At 35.5% G+C, this 15,885-nt stretch overlaps 1 protein-coding gene across 3 annotated transcripts in view; it reads left to right on the forward strand.

Moving 5' to 3' along the window:
• Nucleotides 1-15,885, forward strand: part of ABCB7 (ATP binding cassette subfamily B member 7) — a 147,176-nt gene that overhangs the window by 86,501 nt on the left and 44,790 nt on the right. For 2 of the 3 annotated variants that reach the window (XM_061409682.1, XM_061409679.1), the window contains exons 3-4: nucleotides 1,570-1,656; nucleotides 14,716-14,835. In XM_061409682.1, the coding sequence (XP_061265666.1) occupies nucleotides 1,570-1,656; nucleotides 14,716-14,835 (207 nt within the window). The remainder of the gene's footprint in view (nucleotides 1-1,569; nucleotides 1,657-14,715; nucleotides 14,836-15,885) is intronic. The other variant, XM_061409680.1, reaches the window with a different exon arrangement.

Below are 15,885 nucleotides of genomic sequence, written 5' to 3' on the forward strand. Positions count from 1 at the left end.
AAGTGAAAGACACCTTTAAAAATTCTCAGTGCTTTAAAATGAGACAAATAAATCTCTTAAGATAGAAAGACAAGAAAATTAGAAGACAGTCTAGCTCCTGAGTAGTACTTCCTTTATTTTTTCTTTCTGTTTAACAGTTATTTCCCATTAAGGTACAAGGCATTGTTCTGATTTATGCAGAAGCTGTAGATATGAATTAGGTTTTCCATTATTAAAGTTTTAAGTTAAGAGAGAATGTGCTTGATCTTCTCATTGTTTAGGCACTACTATTTATTTTTATTTTATAAATATATAAAATATTTTGCTTTGTTGATGACCTCATTATCTTGTGAGTTATTTACCAGACCCCTTGATATAGCTTATTAGCCTTTTAAAGGGAAAAAAAAGTCACAAAATGACATTGTCACAGTAAATATTACTTTTTGATGTTTTTCCTTTAAAAATGCTTTACGATTGTTGATCCAAAAATCAGTGACCCATTTATGGCAATTATTTTTTGGGTCTCAACTGATGAGAACAAGAAGGTACTTTTGATTTCTGTAATTCCACTTTCATAGCTTGGCCCTGAGCTGATACTCTTAGGATTCAGTATTGATACACAGTTGTGATTGTAAAGAAGTATGCCTTTGTTCACTAATTATTATTATGGCTACTGAAGAAGCATTATTATATCTGTGTACTTCATTAAGTATTTTTTGAGGAAACACTTTCAAATTAGCAAGCCTAAAATTTTAAAAAGTTTAATCTTTACTATCTTTTCAACTATTGTATATTTTCCAAATGATTAAAAATTTTTTCAGACTGATAAGTAATCTAGGGCTTTTTAAAAAATTATAAAAGGTAAGATGTTTGGATATTTTCAAGACTAGTTGAGAAATTTGTAGATAGGTTTGTTTTATAAACTAATTCAACAAGCACATCTGCAAGACACAGATGCGTGGTATGGTGGTATGGGCCATAGGAGATACAAGGATATGAGAGAATGTCCATAGTCTTAAGAAATTTACCATGTAGGAGTAAAAACAAAAGATTTATACAAATTACTGTAACATAAGATAGACTGTGATGTGGTTAAAGATACTTTGTTTCTATATATATATATATATGCAAGTCAGAATAATAAAAATGAGTTATAAAGAATCAACTATATTGAATTATAAAGCAAAAATGTTATACACATGGAAAGCACGTGGGATACAGTTAATTAACTTTATTATATACTTGCCAGTGATAAGAGTTAAGGATTACACAGTACTTAGTAGCAAATGATAATAAGAAAGCTGGTATAAATCAAATAGAAGTACATTACAAGTTAAATCTTTTAAATATTAATTTCAAAAACTAGAGAAAGTAACTTCTGTATGAGTAATTTGTTATATCTCAATATTCTTTGTGTAAGTGTATCTGTAAGCTTATTATGAAGGTATTTTACTTAGCTATGCTAGGCTCAAAGCTACGCCTCTGAATTTTTTGGGGGGACATTCATCAGATTAGACTGCCTAAGTCAAATTTTTAAAGATCTGAGATTCTTTAATAGCTAATGGATGGCTTGGTATTATCTTCAACTAGGCTCTCCAGGCATGGCCACTGATAGAAAAGAGGACATGTTGGCATGGTCATGCAGGAGGAGGACTCCACACAGACCCGAAAGAAGGGGTAAGAGACAATAACAAGTACCTTAAAATTCTTATAGCTGATTGGAAGATAGCTATAATCATATACATATACATATACATATATATATATATATATATAATTATTATGTTCCAGAATATTTTGATTGACTCATGTAACTGCAGATTTTCTAATATAAAACCATATGGTTATGTAGATGAGTTTTTCTCAGGCTTGAGACAAAAAATGTCATGACTGACTAAAAAATAAAAAAGTTAGTTACCAAACTAAACATTTTAGTCTTTATTTTAAGTAGTATTTGTTGAGGTTATATGTTATTATCATCTATCCTTATGAGATAAATTATGTTTAGCTCTTACAAGTTGTGTGTGTGTGTGTTAATGATAACATTTTCCCTTCTATATTCTTGGTTTAGAAAGATTCTAGAATTTCCCCTAGCTTCATGGAAAATACTCCATTTACACCATCCATTTATTTAATTATCCATGTTCTTTATCATTATCATTATACAGACAAGATTAAACAGTAAGTTCACTGAAATCAAAAGATTGAAAGTGCACTACACTTTTTCTAAGTGAGTGGAACTGTCATTGGAATACTGTTATACAATTCTCCGTCTGACCTTCTTTCTCTAAGTTTGCCTTTATTTTCTTCTCTAACTTGACCCAACCAGTATATACATGGTATCTCTTAAGCAGAAATGATATTTTCAGGGTTAGTGGCAAGTGAACAAATTTTATGTAAAAACACTCTCTAAATTTCAGAGAAGTAAATAAATTTTAGTATTTTATTGGTGGGAGGTGATTGGTAAGAAAACCTTTCTGGTGCTTTTCTCCCTGTTTCTTTAATCCCCCATGTAGCTTCTCTCACAGAATTTAAAACACATCACATTCATGTTTCTTTCCCATTTTTGCATATTAACATTTGTCCTGATTGTCATTTTTTTTAAATATAAATTTATTTAATTGGAGGCTAATTGTATTGGTTTTGCCGTACATCAACATGAATCCACCACGGGTGTACACGTGTTCCCCATCCTGAACCCCCTCCCACCTCCCTCCCCATATTATCCCTCTGGGTCATCCCAGTCATCCCAGTGCACCAGCCCTGAGCATCCTGTATCATGCATTGAACGTGGACTGGCGATTCGTTTCACATATGATATTATACATGTTTCAATGCCATTTAGAATTTTAAAAAATAAAATAAATACTGAAATTTGTTTAATATATATTATTGATATATGGATATGGCATGACACCATATTGTTTGCATCAGTCTGTCAGCTTTCAAGATTGTCAGCAAGGCCTCTTAAGGATAGTTTATAAGTAATGCTCTAAACATACCAAAAATATGTTGAATAATGCAGGAAAAGCATTATCTATATATATATATCTATATATATATATATATATATAAGCATTATCTATAATAATGCAGGAAAAGTCATGTCTCTTAGACTCAAGCAATGTAGACTTCAAGATAGATTCTTTATTCTCCAAGAAAGTAAAAGCAAAGCAAAACTCATTGTAAATCTTTATATTTGGTCTCTTTTTCCTTTGTTCCCTGCCCTCTTTGTGTTACTTCAGCCTCATTAGCTAAAAGTAATCAGAGAACAATAAAGCATGAAGTCACACCAGAAAAGAGGCAGTGTTATTATTGTTGATCAGTCACTAGGTTGTGTCTGACTCTGCAACCCCATAGACTGCAGCTCGCCAGGCTCCGCTGTCCTTCACTATCTCCCAGAGCGTGTTCAAACTCATGTCAGAAGAGGTAGTATGGAGTTTTACTTAACAGCCTGAGCTGGAGAGACTGACTGCCTAGATTTGAATCTTGGCTCCATCACTTCCTACTGGAAAGACTTTGAGCAAGTTACTTAATCTCTGTATGTATCAGTTTCTTCATCTTTAAAATGGGGATGATAAACACAGCAAAGGGAATTTGGATGATTCACACCATTCAAAGCTCTTGAATAGTGCCTGTCACAGGAAATGTTCAGTAAATATTACCTGCTGTTACTACAATGTGAGATTATTATAAGTCCTATACTCTACTATTATTCATTCATTTTAGATATATGTATTATTGAATACCTGCCTTGTGCATAACTATGTTAAGTAACTGGAGATACAATAATGAAAAAGACATAGTCCCTGCTATTGAGAAACTCAACAGTTTATTTTTTAATTTATTATGTATTTATTTTTGTCTGTGCTGAGTCTTCATTGTGGTGCATGGGCCCTTTGTTGCTGCTTGCTGGCTTTCTCTGGTTCCAACAAGTGGTGGCTACTCTCTAGTTGTGGTGCATAGGCTTCTCATTGCAATGGCTTCTCTTGTTGCGGAGCATGGGCTGTAGGGTGTGAGGGCTTCAGTAGTTGTTGCACACGGGCTCAGTTATGCCATAGCATGTGGAACCAGGGATTGAACCTGTATCCCCTGCATTGGCAGATGGATTCTTAACCACTGAACCACCAGGGAAGTCCCCAGAAACTTAAGAGTTTAGATGGCAGAATATCTAAAGTACCATATAGAAATTTTATCACTCTACAAATTATAGATTTTACCTTATAACCAACTGAAATTTTTATCACTTTACTTTCTGTGCATTTGTACTTGTATGTTCCAAACTTTTAATAAGCATTAATAATTCTGCTCAGAAGGCATTCAAATCATTTGTTTACCCATTGTGGCTATAGTAAAGGGGTTGTGAAAAAAGAGTGGCAGTTTCACTATTTGGAAGCTCCTCTTTTTTAAATAGATGAATTAAAGAATTGCTTGTTTTATAATAGAATCTTCAAATTTTTAAAGGATTTTTGGGACTTTACCTCTGCATTTAAACTTTTTTATGCCCCTCTTTTAAAGAGGCATCTATTAGTATATTTAGATAATCTTATTAGTATATTTAGATAATTAGTATATTTAGATAGTATTTAGATTATTAGTATATTTAGATAATCCTATACTAATTTAGGGGCTTCCCTCATAGCTTAGTCAATAAAGAATCTGCCTGCAATGCAGGAGACCTGGGTTCAGTTCCTGAGTCAGGAAGATCCCCTGGAGAAGGAAATGGCAATCCACTCCAGTATTCTTGCCTGGAAAATCCCATGGACAGAGGAGCCTGGCGAGCTACAGTCCATGGGGTCACAAGAGTTGGACATGACTTAGCAACTAAACCACCATACTAATTTAGGTATCTAAATTAGTATATTTAGATATATACTAGATACTAGTATATTTAGATAAAGAAGCATCTATTAGTACATTTATTTTTATAATCCTGTGCATTCATGCTCAGTCATGTACGACTCTTTGCAACCCTGTGGACTATAGCCTGCCAGGCTCTTCTGTCCATGGGATTCTCCAGGCAAGAATACTGGAGTGGGTTGCCATTTCTACTCCAGAAAGATAATCCTGTACTAATAAATACATCCTCAAGAAAAAGAAATGCAGAAAAGCAAAATGGCTGTCTGAGGAGGCCTTAAAAAAGAAGAGAAGCAAAAAGCAAAGGAGAAAAGGAAAGATATACCCATGTGAATGCAGAGTTCCAAAGAATAGCAAGGAGAGATAAGAAAGCCTTTCTTAGCGATCAATGCAAAGAAATAGAGGCAAACAACAGAATGGGAAAGACTAGAGATCTCTTCAAGAAAATTAGAGATACCAAGGGAACATTTCATGCAAAGTTGGGCTCAATAAAGGACAGAAATGGTATGAGAAGAGGTGTCAAGAATACACAGAAGAACTGTACAAAAAAGATCTTCACAACCCAGATTGCCAGAGTCCAGCTCCAGCAGCCAGGGATTCAACCTGAAGGGAGGGACGGTGTCAGCAAGTAACAACGCAGCCTCTCAATTTTCTTGGACTGCACATTTATTTCAAGTTTAAGATTTTCTTTTATACTTTTACAAAAGCATTAGGTCAGATGTTTGACATTTTCAGTTCCCCCTCACCCAGATTTCTTATCTCCATAAATCATTGTTGCCCTTCAAACAGAGTTCCTGCTTCAGTGATTCTCTCGGAATCAGCTTTACCATCTATTATCTACTTCTTATGTGTCCTATAGTTAACTTGTGATTACATTGTAACTCATGCTACATTCCTCACTTTATTTCTTATCTTTCTAAATCCTGTTTGCCCCTAACATCCTGAGCTCACTATATCTTAAAAAGGCTTCTAGCTATTAGTATCTCTAAAATTCCTAACCTCTATACACTATAGTAAAATATGCTAACATTACAACATTCCTTAAATCTTTAACTTCTAACTATTTTAATTATTTCTAAGCCCTAAATTCAGTAAACTCCTTTGCCATAAATATTTTCCTCACAAATAGGCTTCAGAACCTTTCCATGGCCTCAAGCTGTGGCTTATGTGCTCCTCTTGGAACACTCTTTTGTAAAAGTCCTTGAACAAATGTCAATGATTAACTTTATGAATTATTCTCTGAGCACAGCTGCAGAAGGCTTTGTGCCTTCTCATGCTCCTCTCAAGAACAATAAGCACCTTAATACTCCTTTTCAGTCAACTCAGCCGAGGAGAGGAAAAAAAAAAAGTCAGAATCACAAGGCCTAACTCCTTCATCCCGGGTCTGTGCCTGTGGGACAGAGAGGGGGTTGGGACCATGCCTCCATTTTGTCAGTAATGCCTAACACGGCACCTGACACCAGATAATCATGATGGTGTGATCACTCACCTAGAGCCAGACATCCTGGAATGTGAAGTCAAGTGGACCTTAGGAAGCATCACTACAAACAAAGCTAGTGGAGGTGATGGAATGCCAGTTGAGCTATTTCAAATCCTAAAAGATAATGCTGTGGAAGTGCTGCACTCAATATGCCAGCAAATTTGGAAAACTCAGCAGTGGCCACAGAACTGGAAAAGGTCAGTTTTCATTCCAATCCCAAACAAAAGCAATGCCAAATAATGCTCAAACTACCATACAGTTGCACTCATCTCACATGCTAGTAAAGTAATGCTCAAAATTCTCCAAGTCAGGCTTCAGCAATATGTGAACTGTGAACTTCCAGATGTTCAAGCTGATTTTAGAAAAGGCAGAGGAACCAGAGATCAAATTGCCAACATCTGCTGGATCATTGAAAAAGCAACAGAGTTCCATAAAATCATCTTATTTCTGTTTTAATGACTATCCCAAAGCCTTTGACTGTGCAGATCACAAGAAACTATGGAAAATTCTGAAGGAGATGGGAATACCAGACCACCTGACCTGCCTCTTGAGAAACCTGTATGCAGGTCAGGAAGCAACAGTTAGAACTAGACATGGAACAACAAACTGGTTCCAAATAGGAAAAGGAGTATGTCAAGCTGTATATTGTCACCCTGCTTATTTAACTTATATGCAGAGTATATCTTGAGAAGCACTGGGCTGGAAGAAGTACAAGCTGGAATCAAGATTGCCGGGAGAAATATCAATAACCTCAGATATGCAAATGATATCACCCTTATGGCAGAAAGTGAAGAAGAACTAAAGAGCCTTTTGATGACAGTGAAAGAGGAGAGTGAAAAAGTTGGCTTAAAACTCAACATTCAGAAAACTAAGATCATGGCATCTGGTCCCATTACTTCATGGCAAATAGATGGGGAAACAGTGGCTGACTTTATTTTTGGGAGCTCCAAAATCACTGCAGATGGTGACTGCAGCCATGAATATAAAAGACGCTTACTCCCTGGAAGGAAAGTCATGACCAACCTAGACAGCATATTAAAAATCAGAGACATTACTTTGCCAGCAAAGGTCCATCTAGTCCAGGCTATGGTTTTTCCAGTGGTCATGTATGGATGTGAGAGTTGAACTATAAATAAAGCTGAGCACCAAAGAATTGATGCTTTTGAATTGTGTTGTTGGAGAAGACTTTTGCGAGTCCCTTGGACTGCAAGGAGATCCATCCAGTCCATCCTAAAGGAGATCAGACCTGGGTGTTCATTGGAAGGACTGATGTTGAAGCTGAAACTCCAATACTTTGGCCACCTCATGCAAAGAGCTGACTCATTTGAAAAGACCCTGATGACAGAAGTTGAGATGGTTGAATGGCATCACCAACTCAATGGACATGAGTTTGGATGGACTCCGGAAGTTGCTGATGGACAGTGAGGCCTGGCATGCTGCAGTTCATGGGGTCGCAAAGGTCAGACACAACTGAGCTACTAAACTGAACTGAATAAATAAGTGAATAATGCAGAACTTAATATAAGGGCTACTTCCCAGATTTTCCTTGACATTTTATCCCTAATAATGTGGGAAAAGTCTTCTAGCTACTTTGTAAATTTTTCCATTTGATATCTGCTCAGCTTTTTCTTATCTTTTGACCTAGCTTTTTATCAAGCTACTGTTATCCCTGACAGTGAAAGCATTATCTCATTTTTAAGTATAAAGATATCTTCATTGATTAAATACTGTCAGAAGCTAGTAGTATTAAAAGAGAGATGAGCATTTACTAGAGCAGTCACAGGCTTTGATATAAATATTGGTATAATCAAGTGAAATAGCAACTTAGGATATTAAAAAATTGAAGATTGGGGAGAGACTGGAATAGTAAGCTCTCAAACTTGTTAAAATGAGTTGACACACAGACCAGTGTACAGGAATACCTGGATGACATGGAGAGGCTTTTTGCAGCTCTGATAACATCCATCATCAAGCAGCCTTGTGATCTTTATTTGATTTCTCAAATTGACCTCCTTTTGGGATAGAGTTTTCACTGACTGGCCATTGAGAATATAATTCAACTTCATAGTTTTTTTTTTTTTAATTATAACTATTAAATTGACTTGGGTACCACTCCATCTCATAGAATAAGCCATTTTTTCCCTGGGGCCTTTTCACTGCCAGATAAGTTCTTCATTGCAGCTTCAGACCAACAGAGCCTAGAAAACAAACCTTAAGGTGTAGAGAAAGTAACATTAATGCAAAGCTTTTCCTGACAATTAATATATCTTCCTCCTCCACCCATAAATTCATTATACTTATATTTCCAATAATGTGGGGAAAGTTTTCCATGTACTTTCTAGTTTTTTTCTGTGAAATATCTACTCAAGTTTCTTATCTTTTGCCTGGCTTTTATCAAGCTACTGTTATCCCTGAGATTATTGAAGTAGTGGTTAAAATTATTCCTTTAATTGCAGTTAGTTATCTTTAGCTTGGATTGAAAAGAGTTCTTTGGACAGTTTGCTTATCCTTAAAATTGTGGGCATTTCCAAAATCTCTGCTTAATTAGTTTTTATGGAGAAAACATCCAGCCTATGACTCACATTTATACAAAACAAATAGCATCCAGAATTTTTTGGTATATTTTTCTTCCTTTCCATAAGTTTTACCCTAACTAGTTTCCTTCTAAACAAATGCCCTTGATTCTGTAAGAATATTTCTTGCTATTGAAATTTAGGAATGTCTCTAAAACTAGAATTCGTATATAAATTCATCAGCTGAAGAAAAAGTGATTCTGCTGTCTTTATCAACAAATCATTTTCTCTTTTCTTACTCTTTCATTTTCCTATCAAAGACCAGATTGCTCCACTCCCTTTAAATGAATGGACTTTTGGTAGAAAAAAAATGCTCTTGCTTCAGTGCTGGACAGCCTTATCTGGTGAGAAATAAGAAGTTAATGACTTAAGAAGCAAAATGTATTCAATATATCAATATACAGTTATCTTTAATATCTGAAAATTCTTCCAGGGGAGCTACTCCAGGTGTGTTTTAATTTTTTTTTAATTGTCCTTTTTGTGTCCTGTCTACATGATTGTTAGCTGTAGGTATTCACTTACAAGAGCTTCCCTGATAGCTCAGTTGGTAAAGAATCCACCTGCAATGCAGGAGACCCCAGTTCAGTTCCTGGGCCAGGAAGATCTGCTAGAGAAGGGATAGTCTACTCACTGGAGTATTCTTGGGCTTCCTTTGTGGCTCAGCTGGTAAACAATCTGCCTACATTGCAGGAGACCTGGGTTTGATCCCTGGGTTGGGAAGATTCCCTAGAGAAGGGAAAGGCTACCCATTCCAGTATTCTGGCCTGGACATTTCCATGGACTGTGTAGTCCATGGGGTAGCAAAGAGCTGGACATGACTGAGCGACTTTCACACATGAACATTCACTTACAACACTTATGACTATGAGCAACTGTATCTTTCCCTCAGGTCATCCTGTTGAATTGAGCACTGCTGCATATAAGCAGTACAATTTGTGGCTTTCCAGTTATACCCTATTGGGTCAGGTGCTTCTGATGTTATGTTCATGTTTGTTTTGGCTTACCGTGCTATGATTGCAGTTTCAGCTCCCTCTGTACAAGTAGATATTCCTTTTATTATTTTTCTTATCTGCTCAGCCACATGAAGCTTATTAAACTGTATATTAATACCAAATAAGTAAATATTTATAAATCTGTGCAAAGTTGTGATAACTTAATAAATCAAGCATTTAGGTATTCAAAATTTTCAGATATTAAAGATAACTGTATGTTGATAAATTGAATACAGTTAGGTCTTCCTCTTAGAACTTGTCCTCATGTGTTTAAGAACAGTTAATTCATTAGTTAAATATTTATGGACATTGTTTCTATTATTAATTAAACTTCTTTCTCTGACACCTGCTGTTTTCTTTTTGTCTAACTTGTTTTCACGTACTTTCATCTCTTCTTTGACAGCTTTTTGATGTCTCCAAACCGTTTCTTCCAAAAATGCTTTCTAGGGGAAAAAAATAGGTACAATTTTGTTAACCATTCAAAGATCTTAGTGAGCCAGTTTGAATTCCTTCTTTAGTTACTCTTGTGGTTTTATTCTGAATCTAATTGTTTCCCTCTATTATAGCTAGCTAATTCCAGTATATAGTTGCTGCTGCTGCTGCTAAGTCACTTCAGTTGTGTCTGACTCTGTGCTACCCCATAGACGGCAGCCCATCAGGCTCCCCCGTCCCTGGGATTCTCCAGGCAAGAACATTGGAGTGGGTTGCCATTTCCTTCTCCAATGCATGAAAGTGAAAAGTGAAAGTGAAAAGTGAAAGTGAAGTCACTCAGTCGTATCTGACTCTTCGTGACCTCATGGACTGTAGCCTACCAAGCTCCTCCACCCATGGGATTTTCCAGGCAAGAGTACTGCAGTGGGTTGCCATTGCCTTCTCCGAGTATAAAGTTGAGACCTTTCTAAAAACTTTTATTCCTCATACTAATATAGTAGTAGTTTTCTAGTTTAATGGGACTTAAAATATCGGGTTCGTGTTTTGAATTTGAGGCTATCTAGCTATGGCAGGAAGGCCACATTGCATATATTAGCAGGGTAAGAAAGTAGATTGACTGCTACTTTTACAGGCCTTTTTAATGATATTTCTTTAGCGTTCATTTTAGAGAACTTTTGTTGTCTGATATGTAGTTATCATGGTTATGTCTTTTAAATGACTTTTAAATTGTATTTATTGTGAAAATTATAAACAGAAAAGGTAAAGAATTTCATAAAATTTCATATTTTCTGTTTATGTGTAAACAAGGCTTAAAGAAAAACTACGTTGATTACTTCAGGAATTTTTACCCTGAGAAAGAATTTTCTTTTCTTAAGAAAATTGGAGTTTTTCCCCCATGCTATAATTACACCTCAGATGGTGTGTTTTCAGATAATTCAATTTCTTGTCATTCTTGACCATTTCCTACCTTCTTCACATTTCTTTAATAATGTGATCTTAAAATGGTGTATATGTTATTTGTGTTGCTCAGTCTGAAGTGAAAAGATTAGTTGATGTGAAGATTATATCTGATTCGGTCTCTAAGCTGTGACTAATCTTTTTTTAGCTTAGATAATCTTTTGTCTTTCAAGATTACTGTTGGGTGTCCAGTATGAATTAACTGTGGTAATTTTGAAAGGTGGTGTATTTCAGGATCTATATTAAGGCCTTCAGTTTTATTTTACTCTTGTGCAGCAGTAATAAGTTGGTTTAAAATACTTTAAAAATGTGCCTCAGCCTCTGAAATGGCTGTTTGAATTGGCCTGTCCTTAAAAAAAGACATTATTTTCCAAACTTTGTAGTTGATTATCTACACTGCAACTGAAAGGCGTGTACTTACAGCCTAATGGACTCATAATGCATGATTACACAACTTCAGAACCCATTTTGTTGAATGAAGTGGTGACATTTTATGCACTATTAAGCCAACTAGGATAATTTTCTTGCTCTTAGCCATAACTTCTCTGTGTCCTTATTGAAGAAATTTTGAGATGTGTTGTAGAAGGTTTTTGACAGGAAAGAGTGTTTCTAAATATATATGGAAACAAGGCCTTTTTTCCATTATTCCAGCAAGAAAAATATGACAGATGAAACTTGTGAAATGGGAGAGTGGTTGAAATGTCCAGGTTGTGTTATAAAACATTAAATTATTTTTATTTAGTAATAGTTCAATTTGAAACATGAATTTTGAAATTACAGCCTTATTCCATTTTTTAAAATACCCTACCAGTTATGAAAGCTCATACGTGTGATTATATGTGTGTATAAAATAAAGCATTAAGAATTATACTCTCAGCATTTCCTGTCTTTGTAATCCAGTTTATTTAAACCAGCTCAAGAAGGTAATCTTGTTTTCAATAAATATGGACAGTTTTGTTTCTTTTACTATTTACTCCATAAACTGAATAAAATAGACTAGAAAAATAGTATACTGAGCCTTGGATAAAATAACTATAATATAAAAACTGCCCTGTATAATATGTTGTCCTGGGTTTATGTTGACAGTTTCCCTTGATTCTTTGCTGTGCAGATCTACTTGAAATTATCTAACTCTTCCCTCTCAAAATGAATTACATTTTCTTCTTATTGTATGTGATCTACAGAAAACAAGAAAGCAAAAAGAATATAAAAAAATCATCAATGATTCCATCTACTCAAGCTACTAATGTTAACACTTTAAGGGTATTGCTTTCCAGACCCACTTGTATGCATGTGTAAAACTCATACACATATAACATTTTGTCCTCTGAAAATACATTTCGTACTCTGGTTTTTTCACTTAACACGTTTCTGTGTCACTGTATATATTTCTGAATAGCTATATTTTGCTGTATGCATTCACTGTGACTTATTTACATAATTCCCCATTGTGATTGTTTAGTTTAAACCCAGTTTTTTCCCTATCAAAGCAGCATGGAAATAAACATCCTTTTAGCTAAATTTTCATGTCTTTATTCAATAAATATTCACTGACTGCCTACTGTGTGTCAGCCATTGTATATAGTATTGAGTTACAACACTGAGCAGGAGGAGAAGAGGGTGACAGATGATGAGATGGTTGGGTGGCATCATCAAGTCAATGGACACGAGTTTGAGCAAACTCTGGGAGATAGTGAAGGACAGGGAAGCCTGGTGTGCTGTGGTCCATGGGGTCACAAAAAGTCAGACACAACTGAGCGACTGAACAACAACAACAGTGAGCACAAAGCACAAAGTTACTACTCATGTGGAATTTACATTCTCGCAGGAGAGCAGTTAATCAGGTAATCACATTGCTATATATGTAGTTTATAACTGAAATGGATTCTCTGAAAGAAAAGGAATACTGTTTTGTGAGAGAATAGAGCCAAGGATCCTGACTGGGATTAAGGAAGAAGACCTCATTGAGGAAGTGCTGCATGAGCTGGCAGTTTTCACTAGTTGGAAGGAGTTGAGGGTGAGTTGGTATTACAGAGAGAGAGAAAGAGATTATTGTAGACAGAGTGAAAGGTATTGTGCAAAGGCCCCATGGCAGGCCAGATTATAGTCTATTTTGGGAGCTGAAAGAAAGGTATAATGTGGCATGAACACTGAAATCAGTTGTATAAGATATGACTAAAGAGGTTGCTAGGGGCCAGGCCAAAGCCATGTTATGGACTTTGATCTTAATCCTAAGAGTGATAGGATACCATTGAAAAGTTTTAAACTGAGAATATTTCTTTGCAGGCTGAACTAATTGGACAAGGAGCAGAGTGGATGGGAGGAGATCAATTAGGAGATTGTTGCAGTGGTTTGTGTGAGAAATGGTGATAGATTACGTTTGTGGTGGAAATAGAACTAGACAAATTCAAGAGATTTTCAGGAAGTAAGATTGATTCATCTTGGAGAATATTCATATATTTTTTTAAAGCATTAAGTTCCCAGAATTCTTGACATAAAGGGCAGAATTATTTTCAAAGCTTAATGGCAGATATCAAATTACTTTGTGGAAAGATTATTACAGTGCACTCTCCCATTAACAGTTATTAGAGTACCTATTTCCATACACTTTCACCAACAATGAGCATTAACTTATTTTTCTTTTTTAATATGTTTTCGAGAAACTGAGTAGATACCTCAAGTTTTAAAATGGGGATTATTTCACCAACTAAAATAGTAGTTTGAGAGAGTGTGTATGTGTGTATACACACACACTGATCTTATTTTGGCTTTGAAAAGTGTGCTTTTGATTCTTAATATTCTGTTTCCAAATGCTGAAACTAAAATAAAAAGATTTATTAATGGGAACATTGCCTTGGGAACTTGGGAAAAAGAAAAATGTACAGTAGGTTTAAGTCAGATTAAGTATGATTGGAAAAATATGGTTTTGTTGAAATTTTTAAATAACCCTAACCCAGCTTCTGTTTTATATAGTCAATCCCAAGACTCGTACTTTACTAAACACTGTAACTCTGCTCTATCATGAGTTTGGATTTAGGGTTCCAAAATATTTTATATAAACATATAGTGTGTATGTGTATGTATGTATGTGTGTGTATACCTAAAGTTTTGACCATGAAGATGAAAATATAGAAATGTTTCTAAAATTTTATATAATATTTTGATAGCTTAGTAGATAAGAAATAAATGTACAGTACACGAATAACTTTCTGGCAATATGAGGATGGCTATAGCTTAAAGTAAGAAACAAAGAGAAATAAGTAGCTTTTTCAAATCTATTGAATTAGTTTCAGTTTAAAGGATATTGACCTTAGATTCAGAATAAAAGTTATATTTGTAATGTTTTTTGTATTTTCTTCAAATATTTATATAATCCTACATTACTAAACTATACTTATATTTGAATGACATGTTATACTCTCTGCTGTGTTCTCTCTTCCAACAGTTAAAAGATGTTGATACTCGGAAAATCATAAAAGCAATGCTCTCTTATGTATGGCCCAAAGACAGACCAGATCTACGAGCTAGAGTTGCCATTTCCTTGGGATTTTTAGGTGGAGCAAAGGTAAGAATAAGAAGAATTATGTTTCGTTTATTGCTATAGCTATGAAATATCATGACATTTTCTAATAATGAAACTCAGGCTGATATAAGCCACTTTTGGAGTAGTATTTTCAATGTTTAGGACCCTAATTTATGTAACTCTTCTGTGCAGTCGGCAGAAAATTATATGATAATGTTTGATTTATCTATGGATCAGACTTATAACAGCCTCATCTTAATGGAATTCACTCCTGAAACCAGTGTAAGATGCAGGATCATTGGATGTAACAAAGCAAAATAAACTATAAAAGAAGCTCATCAGAGTCCTTTGGCTCTTATTGATACATATTTCTGGTAAGCTTAGTTCTCAGTTCCTAGTAAATTGAAAAGAGGATGAAGACATGTTAGGTACATTGATAGTCATAAGTGATAAACAGCACTGTGACATGAAGGGGGGGAAGGAAAGAAAAATAGGAAAACTTGGTACAAGACCTTGATGCAAGGAATGATCGAGGGCAGGAGGAGAAGGGGAAAACAGAGGATGAGATGGTTGCATGGCATCACCCAATCAATGGACATAACTTTGAGCAAGCTCCACGAGATGGTGAAGGACAGGGAACCCTGGCGTGCTACAGTCCATGCGGTCGCAAAGAGTTGGACACGACTTAGCGAATGAACAATAGCAAGCCACCTCAGTTCATCACTGTGCAGTAAAACATTTTAATAAGGCAAAGTTAGAATCAAGTTAGGATAATGACTGGGTTTTTAAGAAGAACTCTTTTCAATTAATTCAGATTTTAAACTCAGTGAAGTCTGTTATCTTTAGGTACAATAATAGTCATTTGTTGTTCAGTCTCTGATTCGTGTCTGACTCTTTACATCCCCAAGACTGCAGCATGCCAGGCTTCCATGTCCTTCGCTATCTCCCAGAGTTTTGCTCAAACTCATGTCCACTGAGTCGGTGATCCCATCCAACCATCTCATCCTCTGTGGTCCCCTTCTCCTCCTGCCTTCAATCTTTTCCAATTTCAGGGTCTTTTCTAATGAGTCAGCTCTTCACAGTAGGTGGTCA

The sequence above is a fragment of the Bos javanicus genome, chromosome X (assembly GCF_032452875.1).
Source record: "Bos javanicus breed banteng chromosome X, ARS-OSU_banteng_1.0, whole genome shotgun sequence".
Classification (NCBI taxonomy): domain Eukaryota; kingdom Metazoa; phylum Chordata; class Mammalia; order Artiodactyla; family Bovidae; genus Bos; species Bos javanicus.